The 23,850-nt window shown below is 37.7% G+C and overlaps 1 protein-coding gene across 2 annotated transcripts in view; it reads left to right on the top strand.

Moving 5' to 3' along the window:
* Window positions 1-23,850, top strand: part of LOC135227249 (lysine-specific demethylase 6A-like) — a 214,575-nt gene that overhangs the window by 125,492 nt on the left and 65,233 nt on the right. For both annotated transcript variants that reach the window (XM_064278892.1, XM_064278893.1), the window contains one exon: window positions 12,269-13,041. In XM_064278892.1, coding sequence (XP_064134962.1) covers window positions 12,269-13,041 — 773 coding nt within the window. The remainder of the gene's footprint in view (window positions 1-12,268; window positions 13,042-23,850) is intronic.

Genomic DNA, 23,850 nt, shown 5'->3' with positions numbered 1-23,850 from the left:
TGTCCTAGAGAATGTTCCATGTGCACTAGAAAAGAAAGTATACTTGGTTGCTGTTAAGTGGAGTGTTCTGTGTATGTCTATGAGGTCAAGTTGGTTGATTGTGGCTTTTAGATCTTCCTTGTCTTTATTGAGCTTCTTTCTAGATGTCCTGTCTTTCACCAAAAGTGGTATGTTGAAGCCTCATACTATTATTGTGGAGCCGTCTATCTCACTTTTCAGTTCTGATAGAGTTTGTTTTATGTATCTTGTGTTCCTGTCATTCGGTGCATAAATATTTAATATGGTCGTATCTTCGAGGTATATTGTCCCTTTAATCATTATATAGTGTCTGTCCTTATCTTTTGTGATGGATTTAACTTTATGATGGTCTTTTTTGTCAGAAATTAATATTGCCACTCAAGCTCTTTTTTGATTCTTGTTGCTTGACATTTTTTTTTCCATCCTCTGAGTTTTTGTTTGTGTCTCTGTGTCTAAGATGTGCCCATTGTAGGCAGCATACAGACAGACTGTGTTTTTTAATCCATTCTGCCCCCACTGTCTCTTCACTGGTGCATTTAAACCATTTATATTCTGCATAGTTATGGTTAGGTATGAATTTAGTACTGTCATTTTGATGTCTTTTTTTGTGTGTTGTCACTTTCTTTTTTCCCCTTAATTTTTTCTGCTGTGTAGTTTATGTATTGTTTTTTCCTCTTCTTCATTGTTGATTTTTTTCATGCTGAGTCTCTTTTTTTTCCCTGTATTTTATTTTGATGAGTGCTAGTCTCCTTTGTCATTACCTTAATATTTACTCCTATTTTTCTAAGTTTAAACCTAACTTTTACTTCTTTGTATCACCTTGTCTTTCTCTCCATATGAAAGATCTGCAACTACATTTCTTAGTCCCTCTTTATTGTTTTAATGTAGTCTTCTTTTACATAGACTTTGCTGTTTCCCTGTTTTGAGTGTTTTTTAATCTGTATTTATTTTTATAATTTCCCTGTCTGGCTTTACCTCTGATTGTAGTTTTGATTTGGTTTTCACAAATTCCCTAAACTTCTGTTCGTCTGGAAATGTCCTAATTTTGCCTTTATATTTGAGAGAGAGTTTTACTGGATATGTGATTCTTGGCTGGCAATTTTTTTTTTTCAATGCTTAATATAAGTCATCCCATTGTCTTCTTGCCTCCATGGTTTATCTGAATAGTCCGAGCTTATTCTTTTTGATTGTTCTTTGTAGGTGGCTTTTCGTTTATCCCTAGCTGCTTTTAAAATTCTCTTTATCTTCTGTTTTGGCAAGTTTGATTATAATATGTCTTGGTGAGTTTGTTTTAATATTTATCTTATGTCGAGTTCATTGAGCATCTGGGATAGATATCTTATGTTTCTTGATATCAGGTAAGTTTTCTGTGAACATATCTTCAACAATTCTCTTTGTATTTTCTGTTATCCCTCCTTTTTCTGGTACTCCAGTCACTCATAGGTAATTTCTCTTGATAGAGTCCCATGTGATTTTTAAGGTTTCTTTATTTTTTTTTTAATTCTTTTATCTGTATTTTCTTCAAATATATCGGTGATACGTGCTTTACCTTCAAGTTCACCAATTCTGCCTTCCACCTGCTCAATTCTGTTGCTCTGACTTTCTACTGAGTTTTTTAATTCTGTAATTTTAGTGTTATATTCACCTGAATTTCTGATTGCTGTCTCTCTGTGGATTCTTGCACCTTGTTAAATTTTTCATTATGTTCTTGAATAGTCTTTTTAATTTTCAACTACCTTTTGTGTTTGTTCCTTGGCATGTTTTTCATATTGCATGATCTCCTTCATAATCTTGTTTCTGATGTTTTGAAGTTCTGTGTATTTTGAATTCTGCATCCGATAATCCAGGAAGGCATCTTCATCCAAAAGATTCCTTTGTTCCTTGTTTTGAGAGGTTGTTGAGGTCATCATGGTCTGTTTCTTTATGTCACTTGATATTGACTGTTGGCTCCGAGCCATCTGTAAGTTAATGTATTAGTTTATTTTATGTTTGTTTACTGATTCGTAGCTTATTGCTTTGTTTTGTTTTGATATGCCCAAGTGGGTTGCTTTAGTGAGCTGGCCTGGTTTTTTTCACCTTTGAAACTCTGATGTCCTGTCAGTAGATGACTGGAGCTGTTATGAGGTATATCAGTCTAGGATCCCATTCTCTTTTTTTGTATGAATTCAGCTCAGGTATCCAGGTAGCTGATCATCAGTTGTGTGGTACAGGCTCTGTCCTACAGTCTTAAGAGGGGCAGGGGTGACTGGTGTAGGTACCAGTATCTGGTTGTAGCAGGGGTCCTGCTCTGACGAAGAAAGGGGGCTGAGAACCATCTCTTGAGTGTCTGTGAAGAAAGGGTGTCCCTGTTCCCTAGATCGTACAGGTTGGTGGACTCTACAGATGGACCATGGGCACCCAATGCTTTTGGTTGTAATGACTGGGAGGTACCAGTTATCCCTGGACCCCTGTCATGGGTGGCTTGGTGACCTGAGTGGAGGCATTAGTCCTTATGCTCCTGATGTGGTAGGTGAGTACCCTGTTTAATATGCAAAGCAGTGTTAAATGTCAAACACCTACCTCTCCAGCACATAGCTGAAGCAATTTCAGTCTGCCAGCAAGGACCTATTCTTTTTAAATAGGCCCGGACAGACTCATGCAGGGGCAAAAGTATTCAAAGTCCTTGGGTCATTTATGCCTGGACAGGAGTTGCTTTTGTCCTCAGCTCCCCCAGTTGGTGGAGCTGGCAAATTATCTTTTCCCCAGTTGTGAATTTATTGCTACTACAAGGCTGGGAGGATGCACTGGGCACTCAATAGGGCCTATCTCAACAGCCACTGAAGCTGGCTTGAGGGCTGGGAGCATGTTAATATATACACAAGTACTTAGGTTTTACCTGAGAGTGGCGTTTTTCTTTGGTTCCGGAGGTGTGAGTAGGCTGTGTGGCTGATTGATTCTCCCTGAGTAAACTGTGGCTGAATGCTACCAGCAGCTCACTGCAGTCTCTTCTGGGTATGGTGCCTGAGGGATCCCAGTGATTCAGGTCTGGTAACTCCTCTCCACTTCTGACTGACTCTCCCTCCCCTTGCTGCTCAGTCTATTTTCTTACTTTGGCTTTGATGTTCAGGCCTCCTAGGTTCTCATAAATATAATCATTTCAGTTGTTTTTTTTGGTCTTTGTTGTAAGAGAGATCGTAGGAAGCATGTGGTTATTTTGCCATCTTGGCTCCGCCTCTCCCTGTTTAAGGTTTTGAAAAACGATGTAACTTTGATGACTAAGGTGTGCCTGATCCAAGCCATCATATTTTCAGTTGCTTCATAGGCACCTAAAAACTGGACAGTGAAAAAGAAAACCAAAGAAAAATTGATGCATTCGTATTGTGATGTTGGTGAAGAATGTTGACTATACCATGGCTGCCAGAAGAATGAATAAACCTGTCTTTGAGGATGTACAGCGAGACTACTCCTTAGAAGATAGTATAGTGAAACTTCATATTACTTACTTAGAGCATGTCATTAATGGTACCTCATTACACTTGCCACCATGTATTTGTCATACTATGGTGGTTTGTGTGTTGCTATGATGGTGGAAGCTAGCTAGGTAACCACTATTTTGAATACCAGCAGAGTCACCTATAATAGACAGGTTTTAGAAGAGTTCCAGACTAAAACAGACTAAGTTAAAGGACCTGGCAGTCCACTTCTGAAACAATTGGCGAGTGGACAGCAGCAGAACATTGTCTGATATAGTGCCAGAAGTTGAGCCCCTCAGATAAGAAGGCACTCAAAATACAGCTGAGAAAGAGATGTCTCCTCAGAGTAGAGTCAACCTTAATGATGTGAAGGGAGTAAAGCTTTTGGGGCCTTCGTTTGCTGCTGTGGCACAACTCAGAAGAAGCAGCTGTATACATCCATTAATAATCAGAGTTTGGGATGTACAAAGTATGAATCTAGGAAAAATGGAAGTTATAAAAAAATGGAATGGAACACATGAAGATTAATATCCTAGGTTGAGATGAGCTGATATGGACTGGTACTGGCCATTGTCTGACAGTCATACAATTTACTATGCTAGGAATGAGAAATTGAAGAGGAATGGTATCACATCCATCATCAAAAATAACATTTCAAGATCTCTCAAGTACAGTGCCATCAGTGATAGGATAATGTCCGTATACTTATAAGAAACCTCACTTAATATGCCTATTAACTCAAATTCATGCACCAACCACTAATGCCAAAGATGATGAAATTGATGATTTTTATCAAAATCTGCAGCCTTAAGTTGGTCAAACGTGCATTGATAATCACTGGTGATTGCAATGTGAAAATTGGAAACAAAGAAAAAGGATTAGTAGTTTGAAAATATGGCCTTGGTGATAGAAACAATACCGAAGATCACATGGGTAGAATTCTTTAAGACCAGGAACTCTTTGCAAATACTTTTTTTTAAAACCATAAATGGCAACTGTACATGTACACAGGAATCAAATTGACTGCATCTGTGGAAAGAGATGATGGAAAAGCTCAATATCATCAGTCAGAAGAAGGCCAGGAGCCAGCTTTGGAACATACCATCAATTGCTAATATGCAAGCTCAGGTTGAAGCAGAAGAATATTAGATCACGTCCACGAAAGCCAAAATATGACCTTGAGTATATCCTACCTGAATTTAGAGACCATCTCAAGAATAGGTTTAATGCATTGAACACTAATGCCCAAACACCAGACAAGTTTTGGGATTACATCAAGGATTTCATACACGAAGAAAGCAAAGGGTCATTAAAAGACAGGGGAAAAAAAGAAAAGAAAGAAAAGATCAAAATGAATATTAGAAGAGACAGAACTGCTCTTGAATGTGGAGTAAGTAAATGAATGGAAGAAATGAAGTAAAAGAGCCAAACAGAAGATTTCAAAGAGTAAATTGAGAAGACAGAGTATTATAATAAAATGTGTGAAGACCTGGAGCTAGAAAACCAAAAGGAAAGAACGTGTTCAGCATTTTTCAAGCTGAGGCCTCAAGTTGCAGTATTGAAAGATTCTACTGGGAAAATACTGAACAATATGAAGGAAGTATCAGAAGAAGGAGGAAGAAATACACAGAGTTGCTGTACCAAAAAGAACTGGATGACATTTCAGGAAGTAGTATGTGGTACAGAACTGATGGTATTGAAGGAAGAAGTCAGTGCTGCACTGGGGGCATTGGTGAAAACAAGGCTCCAAGAATAGACGGATAACCAGTTGAAATGTTTTCAACAAATGGATGCAATGCTGTAAGCACTTACTTATTTGTGCAAAGAAATTTGGAAGACCACTACTTGGCCAGCTGACTGGTAGAGATCCATATTTGTGCCCATTGCAAAGAAAGGTGATCCAGTGGAAAGATCATTAATGTCACACACACAAAAGTAAAATTTTGCTGAAGAGCATTCAAAAATGGTTGCAGCAGTACATAACAGGGCACTGCCAGAAGCTCAAGCCAGATTCAGAGGAAAACATGAAACTACGGATATCATTGCTGGTATCAGGTGGGTCATGGCTGAAAGCAGAGAATACCAGGAAGATGTCTACCTGTGTTTTACTGACTATGCTGAGGTATTTGATTATGTGTATCCCAGCAAATTATGGATAATATTGCAAAGATTGGGAATTCCAGAACATTTTAATTGTGCTCATGCGAAACCTGCATCGGCCATAGACCAAGAGGCAGTAGCTTGAGCGAAACAAGAAGATGTTGTGTGGTTTAAAGTCAGGAAAGGTGTACATCAGAGCTGTATCTTTCCCCATACTTATTCAGTCTGTATGCTGAGGAAATAATCCAAGAAGCTGGATTATATGAAGATGATTTTGGTATCAAGATTGGAGGAAGACCCAACAACCTGTGATATACAGATGATACAACTTTGCTTACTGAAAGTGAAGAGGACTTGAAGGACTTACTGATGAGTATGAAAGACTTCAGTCTTCAGTATGAATTACACCTCAACGTAAAGAAAAACTGTCACAACTGGGCCAATAAGCAACATCATGGCAAATGGTGAACATATTGAAGTTGTGAATGATTTCATTTTATTTGAATTTATAGTCAGTGCCCATGGAAGCAGCAGTCAAGAAATCAGATGATACATTGGGCAAATTTACTGTAAAACACCTCTTTAAAATGTTGAGTAGCAAAGGTGTCACTTTGAAGACTGAGGTGTACCTTACCCAAACCCTGGTATTTTCAGTTCCCTCATACGTATGCAAAAGCTTACCAATAAATGAGGAAGACCAAAGAAGAATTGATGCCCTTGGGTTATTGTGTTGGTAAGGAGTACCGAGTATACCATGGACTGCTAGCACATACGAATCTGTCTTGGAAGAAGTGCAGCCAGAATGTTCCTTAGAATCAAGGATGATGAGACTTTGTTTCACATTTATTGGACATGCCATCAGGTGGGATCAGTCCCTGGAGAAGGACATCATGCTTGGTAATGTAGAGGAACAAGGAAAAAAGAAAGACCATCAGTGAGATGGGCTGACACAGTGCCTGCATCCATGGGCTCAAACATGGCAACAGCTGTATGTTGCAGGACCGGGCAGTGTATTGTTTTGTTTTACTTAAGAGTCGCTAAGAGTGGGAACCATCTCAAGGACACCTGACTACTACAGCAGCAGTCATGCTTGGTAGAGTAGCGAGAGGGCTACCAGAAAAGAGGGTAACACCATTATTAAGGTGGATTAACACAGTGACTATAAGAAAGGACTCAAGCATAACCGCAGTACATGTTCTGCTAGGCAGCATTTGGTTATGTTATACAGAGGATTGCTGTGAGCGGTAACCAGTCTGACAGTACTGAACAACAACGGCAGTGTTCCAAGATTGTCAATTCCATCAGTTTTTACATGTTGTTATCTGTATCTGTTACGGGATTACAGGAGTGCACTGTTTTTTATGCTGCCATTTTACGTTTGCAGCTTCTGTAGTTGACTTTTTGATAATGACTCATTTATATTCCTTCTCTTTTCAAGTATATTTTCTTTTGTCAACTTTCAGGATTACATTTTAACATTGTTAATTAATAAAATCCTAATTTAAATTGAATCCAACTTCAAAGAAAAATTTATTCCTGTGCCCCCTTTCCCTTGTTATGTTGTTGTTGTCAATATTATATTCTTATAAATTGTGCCAAATAACAAATTTTTAATTTTTCTTATGACTTTTTATGTTTTGTTTTAAATCATGTGTGACATAAATCCACAAGTAACAGAACAGTGGCCCTTACTTTGCTCGTGAAACTGACTTTGGGATTTTTTTTTTCCCCTTTATATGGCTGTAGTTACTGTTTAAAGTCATGGTATTTCAATCTGAAGGACTCCCCTTAGCGTTTTTTGTAGATCAGGTCTAGATGACAGAAAGGCTGTCAATTCTTGTTTTTCTGGAAATGTCTTAATTTTCCCCTCATTTTTGAAGGGTTGTTTTGCCTGATAAAGAACTCACTTTTAATTTGTAAGCCCGTGGCTTCCAGAATTTATGAGGGGAAACACACACTTAATGCAGTAGAATCACTTTTATGTGACAGTTTGGTTTTCTTGCTCTCAGGGTTTTCTCTTACTGTTTTTGAGAGTTTAAGTATTACCTGTTTCAGTGTGAATCTCCGAATTTATCCAAGTTCGAGTTTGTTGAGCTTGCTGTGTACGTGGATCCTTGGATAGGAAGAATTCCACAAATCCTCCTATAATTTAGATGTCATCTGGGACACCCACAATGTGTATATTAATTAGCCTGTTAGTTTTCCACTAATCCCTTGGTTTCTCTTCACTGTTGTTTTCTTTTTCTTTTTGTTCCTGAGACTCAATTTCAATTTTCTCAACAACTTGTTAGCTGGTTATTACTTCTGCCCAGTCTGAGCTGCTGTTAATTCTTCCAGAGAATTTTTTATTTCAGTTAGTATAATTTTTAGCTCCAGCAATTTTATTTGGGTTGTTTTTGACGGTGTTTCTCTTAACTGGTGTTCTGATTTCGTTCATGTACTTTTTCTTTAGTTATTTGATTTTCCTTTTCTCTTTTTATCATTATAGCAATATACATAAAATATTTTTTACATATACACTTTAGTGACAGTAATTACATTCTTCAAGTGGTACAATCATTCTTGTTAACTTGTTCTAAAGTATCTCACCATCATTAACATACATGCAGTGCCTTCCAAGCATAAACCCCCACTTTCCTTATCCCTCTCACCCTTGAAAACCACTTATTACTTAGGATTTCTATGTAATTTATATTTCATGTAAGTGATATTATGCCATATCTGTCTTTTTGTGTCTGACTTACTTCACTCAGTATGATATCCTCTAAGATTATACGCATTGTAGAGTACATTAGGAATTATCCCTCTTTATTGTTATTAGGTGCTGTTGACGTTTCCAACTCATAGCAACACCGTGTGCAACAGAGCGAAACACTGCCTGGTACTGCTCCATTCTCACAAACATTGTTACACTTGAGCCTATTGTTGCTGCCACTGTGTCGGTCCATCTCAGTGAGGGTCTTCCTCTTTTTCACTGTCCCTCTACTTTATCAAACATGATGTCCTCCATGGAATGACCCCTCTTGACAACATGTCCAGAGCATTTAAGACTCTGTCTCGCCATCCTTGTTTCTAAGAAGCATCTTGGTTGTACTACTTTCAAGGCAGATTTGCTTGTTCTTCTGGCAGCCCATCATATATTCAATATTCTTCCAAAACCACAATTCAAAGGCATCAGTTCTTCTGTCTTTCTTATTCATTGTTCAGCTTTTGCATGCGTATGAGGTGATTGAAAACAACATGGCTTGGGTCAGGTGCACCTTAGTTTTCAAGGTGACATCTTTGCTTTTCAACAGTTTAAAGAGGCCTTTTCAGCAGATTTGTCCAGTGCAGTGTGCCTTTTGGTTTCTTGACTGCTGCTTCCATGGGTGTTGGTTGTGGATCCAAGTAAAATGAAATCCTTGACAGCTTCAGTCTTTTCTTCATTTTTCATGATGTTGTTTATTGGTCCAGTTGTGAGGATTTTTGTTTTCTTCATGTTTTTGTTTTTGCCCCTCTTTATGGCTGCGGAATATTCTGTTGTATGTATGTACCACATTTTGTTTATCCATTTCTCAGTTGATGGATATTTCAGTCCTCTTTTTAGCTGTTGTAAAAATGCCACAGTGAACATTGGTTCGTGTATGTTTGTTTGTGTCACAGCTTCCAGTTCTTTTGGTCATATGCCACAGAGTGGGGTTGCTGGGTCATGTGGTAGTTCTGTGTTCAACTTTTTAAGGAACCACCAAAGTTTTCCAGAATGGCTGTCCCAGTTTGCAGTCCCAGCAGCAATGGATGATGTTTCTGTTTCTCACATATGCACCAACATGTAGTATTTTTGAGGTTTTGTTTGTTTGTTTTGATCCTTGCTGTTCTTATGGGTGTGAGATGGTACCTCATTGTGGTTTTTATTTGTAGGTCCCAAATGGCTAATTGGAAACACTGGTGGCGTAGTGGTTAAGTACTATGGCTGCCAACCAATAGGTCGGCAGTTCTAATCTACCAAGCACTCCTTGGAAACTCTATGGGGCAGTTCTACTCTGTCCTGTAGAGTCAACTATGAGGTGGAATCGACTCGATGGCAGTGGGTTTGGTTTTTGGAATGGCTAATTAGGAAGCCCTGGTTGTGCAGCAGTCAGGCCCTCAGCTGTTAATCGAGAAGCTGGTGGTCGAAATCACCCAGCTGCTGCACAGGAGAAAAACGTAGCAATCTGCTGTCTTAAAAACTACGGCCTAAAAACCTTTTGAGACAGTTCTACTCTGTCACATGGGATTGCTGTGAGTCAGAGTTAACTCAGCAGCACCCAACAACAGTGGCATTGATTGTATTTTCATGTTTGTTGACCATTTGGATTTTCTCCTTGGTGAAATGTCTGTTTAAGTCCTTTGCCCATTTTTTTATTGGGCTGTTTGTCATTTGTTGTTAAGTTGTGGAGGTATTCTGTGAATTTTGAATGTTAGAACTTTTTCAAATATATAGTTTCCGAAGATTTTCTCCTACTGTGTAGGCTGTCTTTTCACTTTTTTTATATTTATTTAATTTTTATGAAGTCTCATTTATCTGCTTTGCTTTTTGCCACTCAGGCTTTTTTTGTCTTATCAGATAGTCCATCACAAAAAGCTAGACTCTATAGCTTGGTACCTACGTACATTTCTATGAATTTTATGGTCTTAAGGACTTTGGTCCATTTTGGATTCTTTTTTTATATAAGGGCTGGATGTGAGTATTCAGTTTTCCCAGAACCATTTATTGAAGAGAGTTTTCGTTCTCTAGGAATGGACATAGCACCTTTGTCAAAAATCAGTTGACTGTAGATGTATGACCACAGATGTTTAGAACAATTCTATTCCATTGTTCTATGTTTGTATTATTATACTGGTTGTTAAGTGCTGTGGAATAAATTCTGACACTTAGTGACTTTATAGGACAGATTATAAGTGTCTGGTAGGATTTCCTAGGCTGGAAGGTTATGGAAGCAGATCTCCACATCTTTATTCCTACAGAATGGCTACTGGGTTTGAGCTGCCCACCTGCAAGTTAGCAGCTGAGCTCTTAACCATTGTGCTGCTTGGACTCCATTATACCATTTATAAACTTTTAATTACTGTAGCTTTAGAGTATATTTTGAAGTCAAGAAGTGTGAGTCTTTCTGCTTCATTCTTAGGATTGCTTTAGCTCTTGGGGGTTCTTTGCCCTTCCATTTCAATTGAAGGTAACCTTTTCCATTTCTTTCAGTAGGCTATTGGAACTTTAGTGGGGATTGTTTTGAATTTATAGATTGCTTTGTGTTATATTGACATCTTAGTTATTAATAAGCCTTCTAAGTCTTAGTTTTTCGAGCATGACTTATCTTGTTTTTTTCTTTAAATGTTCATTTGCTGGTCAACATGTGGCACTTTCTGTTACTTTATTGTGTTCTTTCACATAGTATTAACTTTTCTGTTTCTTTGTCTAGCCTTATTATTTTTTGTACTCAGGAGGTGAAGAAACCTTCTCCCAGTCTTGTGTGTTGACTCTGTGTTGGTGTTCTTATTCAGCAGTTAGGCTGGCATGTAGTATGCTAAAGGATCAGCAAGAGATAAAGTATAGGGTTTTTATAGATATTATCTTTGCAATCATTTTGCCCTGCTCATACATATTCTTTTCTCACTTCCCACCTATATACAGTGCTTCTGAAAGCTTCAGCTTTTTGAAGAAACTTTCTCTCTAGCTTCTGCTTGACCTATTAGACTGCAGTCAGAGTGTTCAGTACCAGGTAGCTGGAGCCAGTGATAGCCTTCGGGTTTTACCTACTGATTCCCCTTCCCTACTTGCATTGAGCTTCAAGCAGGCCAAACTGAGAGGAATGCCCTGTTTCCATCTCTTTGGGCATCCTTTTCTAGAATAGATCAGAACAGGTACACGCAATAACCCAGTAGCAAAGTCTCTTCTGCTTACTCCATAGACAGAGATCGTGTCAGTCTGGGAGCACTTTTGTCTGGTAGTGCCTTTTTAAGATGAGTAAGGCATTGAACCAGAGAGATGGAGAAACGCAAACTTTAGAATTTCAAAACTTCCCTACTATTTAAAAGTTTAGTTTTCTTGATTTAGTGTTTGCTGAAGTCCTCTGAATATTGAATCTACCAATTTCTGGTTGTTTTCTTGGTGATTTTGTGGGGAATGGGATGTGCATCTGTTCAGAGTGCCATGTACAAGCTGAAAGTCCAATTTATGACTCTACGTAGTTTTTTTTTTAAGTTATAATTTGTAATTTCATAATAAGTAATGATTTCCACATACATATTTGCCATTTTTATTTCTGAGATTTTTCTTCGCTTGTTTTTAAGATGTAAAGGTCTTTGTATATTCTAAATACAAATTCTAGTTCAGATAGAATTTGCATTTATCATGTATTATCTGGCCTTTTTTTGCTATCTTACTAGTATGTTCTGAATACAAAAACATTTAATTTTAATGAAATTCTTCCACCAACTTTTTAATTTCATTTTTGCTGTAATGTAGAAGAATTCTTGCCAAACCTAAAATTACAAATATTATCTGCTATATCTTTATAGATATTTTATGGTTATAGCTTATAAGTTTTTGTATTTTGTATAGTTAGATGTTTACTTTTGGTTTACTTGTTTTATTTAATATTCTTAATCCTTACTTTTGTATGTGCATTCTGAGCTTGCATAATACTAGATTTAATCCAAGTTTTCTTTTTTTCTTTTTCTAGGGGCTTCATAAATGTCAGAGTTCATGTTTGGCAGGTCCTAACAGTGAACAACCTCTCTTTTCCCCTGGGCCTTCCCAGTATCTCCAGGCAGTTGGCAGTTACACTCAGAATGGACACCCTACTGTGCCTAGCAATGCAGTAACACAGGCGGCTGCTGTCAGTCATCTTTCCTCTCATATCGCTACCTCAGGTGGACAACAAGGCCTTGCCTTTACCAAAGAGAGCAAGCATCCTGGAAATACATCTTTGTTGCCTGAAACAAACAGGCTTGCTGGAGAGACACCTAATGGCCGTGCCAGTGTCAAGGGACTTTCTAATCATGTCCATCAGGTAACAACAGCAGGTGCTGTTTCCAGTCCTGACCATGGAGATTCTGCATCACCAAATTTACTAATTTCAGACAATCCTCAGCTACCTACCTTGTTGATTAGAAAAGCCAGTGACATTGTGGATACTGGAACCTGTGATAAAGTCAATAACATCCACCCACCTACTCATACAAAGACTGAAAATTCTGTTGCCTCTTCACCATCTTCAGCCATCTCTACGGCAACACCTTCTCCGAAATCCACTGAGCAGGCAACTCACAATGTTACCAGCCTTAACTGTTCTCACAATGAGTTAAACACAATTAATGGAGGAGAGCTGAAGGACTCACAGAGCTCCATAAAAACAGACCTGCCTCTGGTTAGCTACAAACCCAGCTGTCAGATTATACCGTCAATGTCTGTGTCTATATACCCCAGCTCAGCTGAAGTTCTCAAGGCTTGCAGGTTAGTGTGGGAAAGTTTATTACAGAATGAAAATGGTTAACTACTGACCAGATGGGAAACTGACGTATAATTTAGATCTTTTAAGAAATGGGAAATATGTAAAAGGTGACACAGTCAGTCATCTAAAGTAACAGTTTAATAAATTGCTTTGTAATACTTGAATGTTGTCCTTGTAACTTATCAGTGTATCAGTAAGAAAAACATTAAAAAAATTTTTTTATTGTGCTTTAAGTGAAAGTTTACAAATAAGTCAGTTTCTCATACAAAAACTTCTGTAAACCTTGCTTATATACTCCTAGTTGCTTTCACCCTAATGAGACAGCATACTCCTTCTCTCCACTCTCTATTTTCGTGTCCATTCAGCCAACTTCTCACGTCCTCTGCCCTCTCATCTCCCCTCCAGGCAGGATCTCCCCACATAGTATCATGTGTCTACTTGATTCAGAAGCTCAGTTCTCACCGGTATCATTTTCTATCTTATAGTCCAGTCCGTTTCCTGTCTGAAGAGTTGGCTTTGGGAATGGCTCCTGTCTTGGGCTTACAGACCTCTGGGGTCCTTCTAGTCTCAGTCAGACCATTAAGTCTGGTCTTTTTATGAGATTTTGAGGTCTGCATCGCACTGCTTTCCTGCTCCCTCAGGGATTCTCTGTTGCATTCCCTGTAAGGACAGTCATTGATTATAACCGGGCACTGTCTAGCTCTTCAGGTCCCAGGCTGATGTAGTCTCTTGATTCATGTGGCCCTTTCTGTCTCTCAGGCTCATAATTACCTTGTGTCTTTGGTGTTCCGCATTCCCGTTTGCTCCAGGTGGGTTGAGACCAATTGATGCATCTTAGATGGCTGCTTGCCAGTGATTAAGACCAAGAAAAACATTCTTATAAGCTACTTAATATGAGAGTCTCTATATACTGTTACTTCTTTGTAGTGGTTACCAGAGTGTCAGCTTTAGTGTGATTTACTTTATCCTGAGGATTGAAACAAAACAATGGATTAAATCACATTTGGTAGAAAATATCGAGGCTTGGGAAATTCTACTGTTTAACGTTTGATCAGCTCTGTTGAATGTGAAAATAGGAATGAATCTCATTGATTATTAAGGTTTGTATTTGCTTTCATTTAGGCAAATACTTTGCTTGTCTCTATAAGAGATTGTAAAGTGGGCAGGAGGAAGGAGGAAAGCCAGGGAAAATGGAGAGATGGGATTAACTGTAATCCACTCTGGTGAGTTAGCCATATTCTGCTAGTCTTAGAACGAGAACCCAGAGATTTATAAGGAAAGGTCTCACCCTGTCCGCTTCACTCAATAAATAAGAGTCAAAGAATCAGAAACATTGTCTTTCTTTGGTATTATGAAGACATATATATATATATATATATATATATATATATATATATATATTTCTTTTGTGCAGGTACTAACCCACTTAAAAAATATTGTTATTGAGATGGAATTCACAGACCATGTAATTCATCCATTTAAAGTGTACAGTTTAATGGTGCTTACCATATTGCCAGATAAGTGCACCCACAGTCAATTTTAGACCGTTTTCATCACCTTACTACCTTAAGTTGTGTTTTTATTTTATGGCCTTTATTTAATTTCACACATTTTCTCATAAATGTCCTGCAAAAATTACTAAAACTTAAATGAAAGTTGGTTAAAATATCAGAAAAATACTTCTATAATATTTTTAAAAGTAATTTTTATTGTGCTTTAAGTGAAAGTTTACAAATCAAGTCAGTCTCTCACATATAAACTTATATATACCTGACTACATACTCCCATTTACTCCCCACCTAATGAGTCAGCCCACTCCCTCCTTCCAGTCTCCTTTCGTGACCGTTTTGCCAGTTTCTAACCCTCTCTACCCTCTCATCTCCCCTCCAGACGGGAGATGCCAACAGTCTCAAATGTCTACCTGATACAAGTAGCTCACTCCTCATCAGCATCTCTCTCCAACCCATTGTTCAGTCCATTCCATGTCTGATGAGTTGTCTTCGGGAATGGTTCCTGTCCTGGGCCAACAGGTTTGGAGACCATGACCGCCAGGATTCTTCTAGTCTCAGTCAGACCATTAAGTCTGGTATTTTTGTACGAGAATTTGGGGTCTGCATCCCACTGTTCTCCTGCTCCCTCAGGGGTTCTCTGTTGTGCTCCCTGTCAGGGCAGTCATCAGTTGTGGCCGGGCACCATCTAGTTCTTCTGGTCTCAGGATGATATAAGTCTCTAGTTCATGTGGCCCTTTCTGTCTCTTGGGCTCATAATTATCGTGTGACCTTGGTGTTCTTCATTCTCCTTTGCTCAAGGTTGGTTGAGACCAATTGATGCATCTTAGATGGCCGCTTGTAGGCATTTAAGACCCCAGACACCTGACTTCAAAGTGGGATGTAGAATGTTTTCTTAATAGAATTTATTTTCCCAATTGACTTAGATGTCCCCTGAAGCCATAGTCCCCAAACCCCCGCCCTTGCTCCACTGACCTTCAAAGCATTCAGTTTATCCAGGAAACTTCTTTGCTTTTGGTCCAGTCCAGTTAAACGGACCTTCCCTGTATTGAGTGTTGTCCTTCCATTCACCTAAAGTAGTTCTTATCTACTATCTAGTCAGTAAATAACCCTCTCCCTCCCTCCCTCCCTCCCCCCTCTCGTAACCACAAAAGAATGTGTTCTTCTCAGTTTATGCTATTTCTCAAGATCTTATAATTGTGGTCTTATACAATATTTGTCCTTTTGCATCTGACTGATTTCACTCAGCATAATGCCTTCCAGATTCCTCCACGTTATGAAATGTTTCACAGATTCATCACTGTTCTTTATCGATGCGTAGTATTCCATTACATGAATATACTGTAATTTATTTATCCATTCATCCATTGATGGACACCTTGGTTGCTTCCAGCTTTTTGCTATTGTAAACAGTGCTGCAGTAAACATGGGTGTGCATGTATCTGTTCATGTAAAGGCTCTTATTTTTCTAGGGTATATTCCAAGGAGTGGGATTGCTAGGTTGTACGGTAGTTCTATTTCTAACTTTTTAAGAAACGCCAGATGGATTTCCAAAGTGGTTGTACCATTTTACATTCCCACCAGCAGTGTATAAGTGTTCCAGTCTCTCCGCAGCCTCTCCAACATTTATAATTTTGTGTTTTTTGGATTAATGCCAGCCTTGTTGGAGTGAGATGGAATGTCATCGTAGTTTTAATTTGCATTTCTCTAATGGCTAATGATCGAGAGCATTTTCTCATGTATCTGTTAGCCACCTGAACATCTTCTTCAGTGAAATACATGTTCATATCCTTTGCCCACTTCTTGATTGGGTTGTTTGTCTTTTTGTGGTTGAGTTTTAACAGAATCATATAGATTTTAGAGATGGGTCGGAGATGTCATAGCTGAAAATTTTTTCCCAATCTGTAGGTGGTCTGTTTACTCTTTTGGTGAAGTCTTTAGATGAGCATAGGTGTTTGATTTTTAGGAGCTCCACGTTACCTGGTTTCTCTTTGTCATTTTTAGTAATGTTTCGTATTCTGTTTATGCCTTGTATTAGGGCTCCTAATGTTGTCCCTAGTTTTTCTTCCATGATCTTCATTATTTTAGTCTTTACGTTTAGGTCTTTGATCCATCTGGAGTTAGTTTTTGTGCATGGTGTGAGGTATGGGTCCTGCTTCATTTTTTTGCAAATGGATATCCAGTTATGCCAGCACCATTTGTTAAAAAGACTATCTTTTCCCCAATTAACTGACACTGGGCCTTTGTCAAATATCAGCTGCTCATATGTGGGTGTATTTATGTCTGGGTTCTCAGTTCTGTTCCATTGGTCTGTGTGGCTCTTGTTGTACTAATACCAGGCTGTTCTGACTATTGCGGCTGTATAATATCTAAAATCAGGTAGAGTGAGGCCTCCGACTTTCTTCTTCTTTTTCAGTAATGCTTTATTTATCTGGGGCTTCTTTCCCTTCCATATGAAGTTGGTGATTTGTTTCTCAATCACATTAAAAAATGACATTGGAATTTAGATCGGAAGTGCCTTGTATATATAGATGGCTTTTGGTAGAATAGACGTTTTTACTATGTCAAGTCTTCCTATCCATGAGCAAGGTACGTTTTTCTACTTACGTAGGCCGTTTTAGTTTCTTGCAGTAGTACTTTGTAGTTTTCTTTGTATAGGTCTTCTACATCTTTGGTAAGTTTTATTCCTAAGTGTTTTATCTTCTTGGGGGCTACTGTGAATGGTATTGATTTGGTGATTTCCTCTTCAATGTTCTTTTTGTTGTTGTAGAGGAATCCAAATGATTTTTTTATGTTTATCTTGTAACTTGAGACTCTGCTGAACTCATCTATTAGTTTCAGTAGTTTTCTGGAGGATTCCTTAGGGTTTTCGGTGTATAAGATTATGTCATCTGCAAATAGAGATAATTTTACTTCTTCCTTGCCAATCCGGATGCCCTTTATTTCTTTGACTAGCCTAATTGCTCTGGCTAGGACCTCTAGCACGATGATGAATAAGAGCAATGATAAAGGGCATCCTTGTCTGGTTCCCGTTCTCAAGGGAAGTGCTTTCAGGCTCTCTCCATTTAGAATAATGTTGGCTGTTGGCTTTGCGTAGATGCCCTTTATTATGTTGAGGAGTTTTCCTTCAATTCCTATTTTGCTGAGAGTTTTTTTTATCATGAATGGGTGTCAGACTTTATCAAATACCTTTTCTGCATCAATTGATAAGATCATATGGTTTTTGTCTTTTGTTTTATTTATATGGTGGATTACATTAATGGTTTTTCTAATATTGAACCAACCTTGCATACCTGGTACAAATCCTACTTGGTTGTGGTGGATTATTCATTTATTTTTTTTGATGTGTTGCTGAATTCTATTTGCTAGAATTTTGTTGAGGATTTTTGCATCTATGTTCGTGAGGGATATAGGTGTGTAATTTCCTTTTTTTGTGGTGTCTTTACCTGGTTTTGGTATCAGGGATATATGGTGGCTTCATAGAATGAGTTAGGTAGTATTCCATCATTTTCTATGCTTTGAAATACCTTTAGTAGTAGTGGTGTTAACTCTTCTCTGAAAGTTTGGTAGAACTCTGCAGTGAAGCCGTCCGGGCCAGGGCTTTTTGAGGGGGCGGGGGCAGTGTTTTGGTTACCTTTTCAATCTCTTTTTTTGTTATAAGACTATTTAGTTGTTTTACGTCTGATGATGTTAGTTTAGGTAGGTAGTGTTTTTCTTTTAGGTTTGCAAATTTGTTAGAGTACAATTTTTTGTTATAATCTAATATGATTCTTTTAATTTCAGTTGGGTCTGTTGTGATATGGCCCATCTCATTTCTTATTCGGGTTATTTGTTTCCTTGCCTGTATTTCTTTAGTCAGTCTGGCAAATGGTTTATCAATTTTGTTAATTTTTTCAAAGAACCAGCTTTTGACTTTGTTAATTCTTTCAATTGTTTTTCTGTTCTCTAATTCATTTAGTTCAGCTCTAATTTTTATTATCTGTTTTCCTCTGGTGCCTGATGGATTCTTTTGTCGCTCACTTTCTATTTGTTCAAGTTGTCGGGACAGTTTTGGCTCTTTCTTCTTTTTGTATGTGTGAATTTATCGATATAAATTGACCTCTGAGCACTGCTTTTGCTGTGTCCCAGAGGTTTGGATAGGAAGTGTTTTCATTCTTGTTGCAATCTGTGAATTTCTTTATTCCCTCCTTAATGTCTTCTATAACCCAGTCTTCTTTCAGCAGGGTATTGTTCAGTTTCCAAGTATTTGATTTCTTTTCCCTGATTTTTCTGTTATTAATTTCTACTTCTGTGGCCTTGTGGTCTGAAAAGATGCTTTGTAGTATTTCGATGTTTTGAATTCTGCAAATGTTTGTTTTATGACCTAATAACGTGATCTATTCTAGAGAATGTTCCATGTGCACTAGAAAAAAAAGTGCACTTTGCAGCTGTTGGGTGGAGTCTTCTGTATATGTCTGTGAGGTCAAGTTGATTGATTGTAGCAATTAGGTCCTCCGTGTCTCTGTCGAGCTTCTTACTGGAAGTGCTGTCCTTGCCAGAAAGTGGTGTGTTGAAGTCTCCTACAATAATTGTGGAGATGTCTATCTCACTTTTCAGTTCTATTAAAGTTTGTTTTATGTATCTTGCAGTCCTGTCATTGGGTGCATAAATATTTAATATGGTTATATCTTCCTGGTCTATTGTCCCTTTAATCATTATGTAGTGTCCTTCTTTATCCTTTGTGGTGGATTTAACTTTAAAGTCTATTTTGTCAGAAATTAATGTTGCTGCTCCTGCTCTTTTTTGATTGCTTGCTTGATATTTTTTTTTTCCATCCTTTGAGTTTTAGTTTGTTTATGTCTCTAAGTCTAAGGTGTGCCTCTTGTAGGCAGTATATAAACGGATCGTGTTTCTTAATCCAGTCTGAGACTCTCTCTTTATTGGTGCATTTAGTCCATTTACATTCAGTGTAATTATAGCTAAGTATGAGTTTCATGCCGTCATTTTGATGGTTTTTTGTGTGTGTTGTTGACGCTTTCATTTTTCCACTTACTTTTTTGTGCTGAGACGTTTTTCTTTGTAAATTGTGTGTTCCTCATTTTCATAGTAGTTGAATTTATGTTTGCTGAGTCGTTATGATTTTCTTGGTTTTTATTTTATTTTGAATTATGGAATTGTTAGAACTCTTTGTGGTTACCTTAATATTTACCCCCATTTTTCTAAGTAAAAACCTAAATTGTATCATCCTATATAGCCTTGTTTTCCTCTCCATATGGAAGATCTGTGCCTCCTGTGTTTAGTCCCTCTTTTCGATTATTGTGATCTTTCATATAATGACTTCAATGATTCCATTTTGAGAATTTTTTTCTTTTTAAAATTAATCTTAATTTTTTTGTGTGATTTCCCTATTTCAGTTGGTATCAGGGTGTTCTGTCCTGTGACCTTGTGTTGTGTTGGTATCTGATATTACTGTTTTTTTCACCAAACAATTTCCTTTAGTAATTCTTGTAGCTTTGGTATGGTTTTGCAAATTAGAGATTGTGTTTATCTGTAAATGTTTTAATTTCACCTTCATATTTGAGAGAAAGTTTTGCTGGATATATGATTCTTGGCTGGCAGTTTTTCTCCATCAGTGCTCTATATATGTCATCCCATTGCCTTCTTGACTGCATGGTTTCTGCTGAGTAGTCTGAACTTATTCTTATTGATTCTCCCTTGTGGGAGACTTTTATTTTATCCCTGGCTGCTTTTAAAATTTTCTCTTTATTGTTGGTTTTGGCAAGTTTGATGGTAATATGTTTTCATGATTTTCTTTTTGGATCAATCTTTTATGTGTTTCGATGAGCATCTTGGATAGATATCCTTTCGTCTTTCATGATGTCAGAGAAGTTTTCTGCCAACAGATATTCAGCTATTCTCTCTGTATTTTCTGTTACACTCCCTGTTCTGGTACTCCAATCACACAGAAGTTATTCTTCTTGATAGAGTCCCACGTGATTCTTAGGGTTTCTTCATTTTTTTTAATTCTTTTATCTGATTTTTCTTCATCTGTATTGGTATCAATTGCCATATCCTCCAGCTCCCCCACTCTGCATTCCAATTCCTCGATTCTGTTCCTCTGACTTCCTATTGAGTTGTCTAATTCTGTAATTTTACTGTTAATCTTTTGGATTTCTGAATGCTGTCTCTCTATGGATTCTTGCAGCTTATTAATTTTTCCACTATGTTCTTGAATAATCTTTTTGATTTCTTTAACTGCTTTATCAGTGTGTTCCTTGGCTTGTTGTGTAGATTGCCTTATTTCATTTTTGAGCACTTCAGTGGGTGTTCTCTGTAACTGTACCTTAGGCACCCAATGCATGTACTTCCACAGATTGGTAGGTGTCACTATCCTCAGACCCTTGTGGCAGAAGGCCAGGTGGTTTGGGTGGAGCTTCAGCCCTCAGTTCCCCGTTGTGGGTCAGTGAGGGCTCTGTTTAATAGGTAGAGATATCAGACCTGGGAAACTTGTCTTTCCAGTAATCTGCTAAAACAGTTACACTCAGATGTCCATCAGAATCGCCTTTGCATTATAATAGTCACCTTGTTCCCTACAGAGATGAAAGCCCAAGACTGTGGATCTCATATGCTTGGTTGGAGTTGGTTCTGTATTTTTATTCCAATTTAGGGAAGTCAGGGAAGGATTTTTGGTCCCTGGGTTTTTAGTAGTTGCTTCTCTCAGGTGAGGAGAATGGGTTAGGGAAAGACAAAAACAAAAAACCCACAGAGCACTTCACTACCTGGCCTTCTATAGTATTTTAATACATAAAATCTTAAGTTTGAATAATGACATACTAGCTTTTTCGAAAATTTTTCTAGTTTTAGGTTGAAATGAAATAACAATGAAGTAAATATCATATTAACAAATATAAAAATCATTTCTAATCTGCGACCACGATCATTTATTTAATATTAATATAGCTTTTACATTTCGAAGTTCAGAACAATTCTTGCTTAATTCTTTTCTTCAATCTGAGAGTTCTCTTTTTTTGTTTAGATGTTCAGCTATTTGGAGTATTTTTTAAAAGATACCATGAATCATGCATTAAATATATGTTACTGATGAACTTCTAAGATGAAATTAAATTTTTTTCTTTTTATATAATGTGTGCTTTCCAGTGGCATAGAGTAGGAACATTAGAATAGAATAATGCCAAGAATTTTTTGTGTAAAAAAAAATTGAAACTGGTATCTTTAATAAATCTTTGTGAATTGAAGATTGTAATTTTCCATCTCGTTTTAGAAATATATGTAAGCATTACTTAGTCAAATACATTCTTAGAGATTTATTTTTGGCTTCAAGTGTCTAAAAGGAACTAGTTTCTTCAGAATAATGCAGACCACTGTGATTCCATGGATTATCTCAGTAAATGTTGCTCTGAGTTTAGCATTGGAAGATTATTTTTTGAAACAGAGAGGGTGGAGAAAGAGGAAAAAGTGGGAGGGGAAACAGGTTTTGAAAATTTGGGGATAAAATTATTCTGAGACTGAGGGAGTGAGGATGGCAAATGATAATTGTCAGGTGGGGGGTCATTCTGTTCTGTTGATAGTAGCCTGTACTGGAGAGCAGCCTGAGAATTCAAGGAAGTGGAAAGAAGGAACGTAGATACAAGACATTTAATGTTCCTGGTTAAGAAGCTTCATGACTAAAGAATTACAGCTGAGTTTATTTATACAGCACCTTTTCATTTCTCTACCAAATGATGTGGGTAAAATTGGAAGTAAATTTATATAAGCTATTTTTAAACAGGCTATTTCTCTTTTTGGCATCTTTTTAAATTTTTTCGGTGCTTTAAATAAAAGTTTACAAACCAAGTCAGTCTTTCATGTAAAAACTTATATACACCTTGCCGTATTCTCCTAATTGCTCTCCTTCTAATGAGACAGCACACTCCTTCCCTCCACTGTCTATTTTCACCCCCATTCAGTCAGCTTCTGACCTCCTCTGCCCTCTTGGCTCCCCTCCTGACATGAGCTGCCGACACAGCCTCATGTGTGTACTTGGCCCAAGAAGCTCAGTCTTCACCTGTATCATTTTCTATCCTACAGACCAGTCCAATCCTGTCTGAAGAGTTGGCTTCGGGAATGATTCCTGTTTGGGGCTAACAGAAGGTCTGGGGACCATGACCTCTGGAGTCCCTGTAGCCTCAAGTCAGACCATTAAGTCTGGTATTTCTATAAGAATTTGGGATTAAAATAGGCTATTTTTTAACTACTGTTTTAATAGTGACTGATTTCTCTAATACACAGCTAACTAAAGGTTGAGAATTGGATTTTGTAGCAGGAAGAATGCTTTATCTTTTCACCTGCTTCTTCAATTTTGTATCTCCCCCAGCCTTGGGTTTTTTTGCAGTAAAGTTTAATTATTTGTTTTGAAAATATAGGATACATAAGTGTTTAACAGATAGTCTGTTTTTGTGGTTGATAATCCTGTTTTGTTTTACTGTTTTTCAAATTGTTGAATGACCACTTTATTTTTTACACCTAAAGACTGATGAAATACTATCAGTAACCCTATAAAGATAATCCGATATCTGAGCTGAAGTATATGCTAACTGTATTTCCTTTTTAAATACTAATTAAGTTTTTTTAAAAACATGCAGCTTGTGATAGTTGTTAGGTGCTGTCAGGTAGGTTCTGACTCATAGTGACCCTGTGTACAAAAGGAAGAAACAGTGCACGGTCCTGCCGCACCATCCTCATAATCGTTGTTATGCTTCAGCCCATTGTTGCAGCCACTGAGTAGTAAGCCATACTAAAGACTGTAGTCTTTGATCTTCATTAGTAAGTGCTTCAAGTCGTCTTGCTTTCAGCAAGCAAGGCTGTGTAATCTGCATGTTACAAGTTGTTAATGAGTAGTCTTCCACTTCTTCTGTTGTTGAATTCTTCTTCATGTTTAATTTCAGTTCGGTGGATTCATAACCAGTATGTATCGTATGTGCATCAAAGCTATATTACAGATTATCAGCAGTCATCATCCTCACCTTCTTCATCATTGTCACCTTCACATTTTCCTTTGAATGCATTTGATTATTCACTGGTATAGTATTTTGTTATGACACTGTGTGCAATAACAAAAATACCACAAGTGAATGGTTTTAACAAAGAAATTAATTTTCTCACAGTCTAGTAGTCCAGATTCAGGGTGTCAGCTCCAGGAAAAGGCATTCTGTCTTTGCCATTTCTGGAGGAAGGTCCTTGTCATCAATTTTCCCCCAGATTGGTAGCTTCTCCAGGGTCCAAAGGATGTGCTCTGTTCCCGGCACTGCTTTCTTGGTCCTATAA

Source organism: Loxodonta africana, chromosome Y (assembly GCF_030014295.1).
Source record: "Loxodonta africana isolate mLoxAfr1 chromosome Y, mLoxAfr1.hap2, whole genome shotgun sequence".
In the NCBI taxonomy this organism is placed as follows: domain Eukaryota; kingdom Metazoa; phylum Chordata; class Mammalia; order Proboscidea; family Elephantidae; genus Loxodonta; species Loxodonta africana.
The sequence above is the reverse complement of the archived record's forward strand: the minus strand, read 5'-3'. Positions and strand labels throughout refer to the sequence as shown.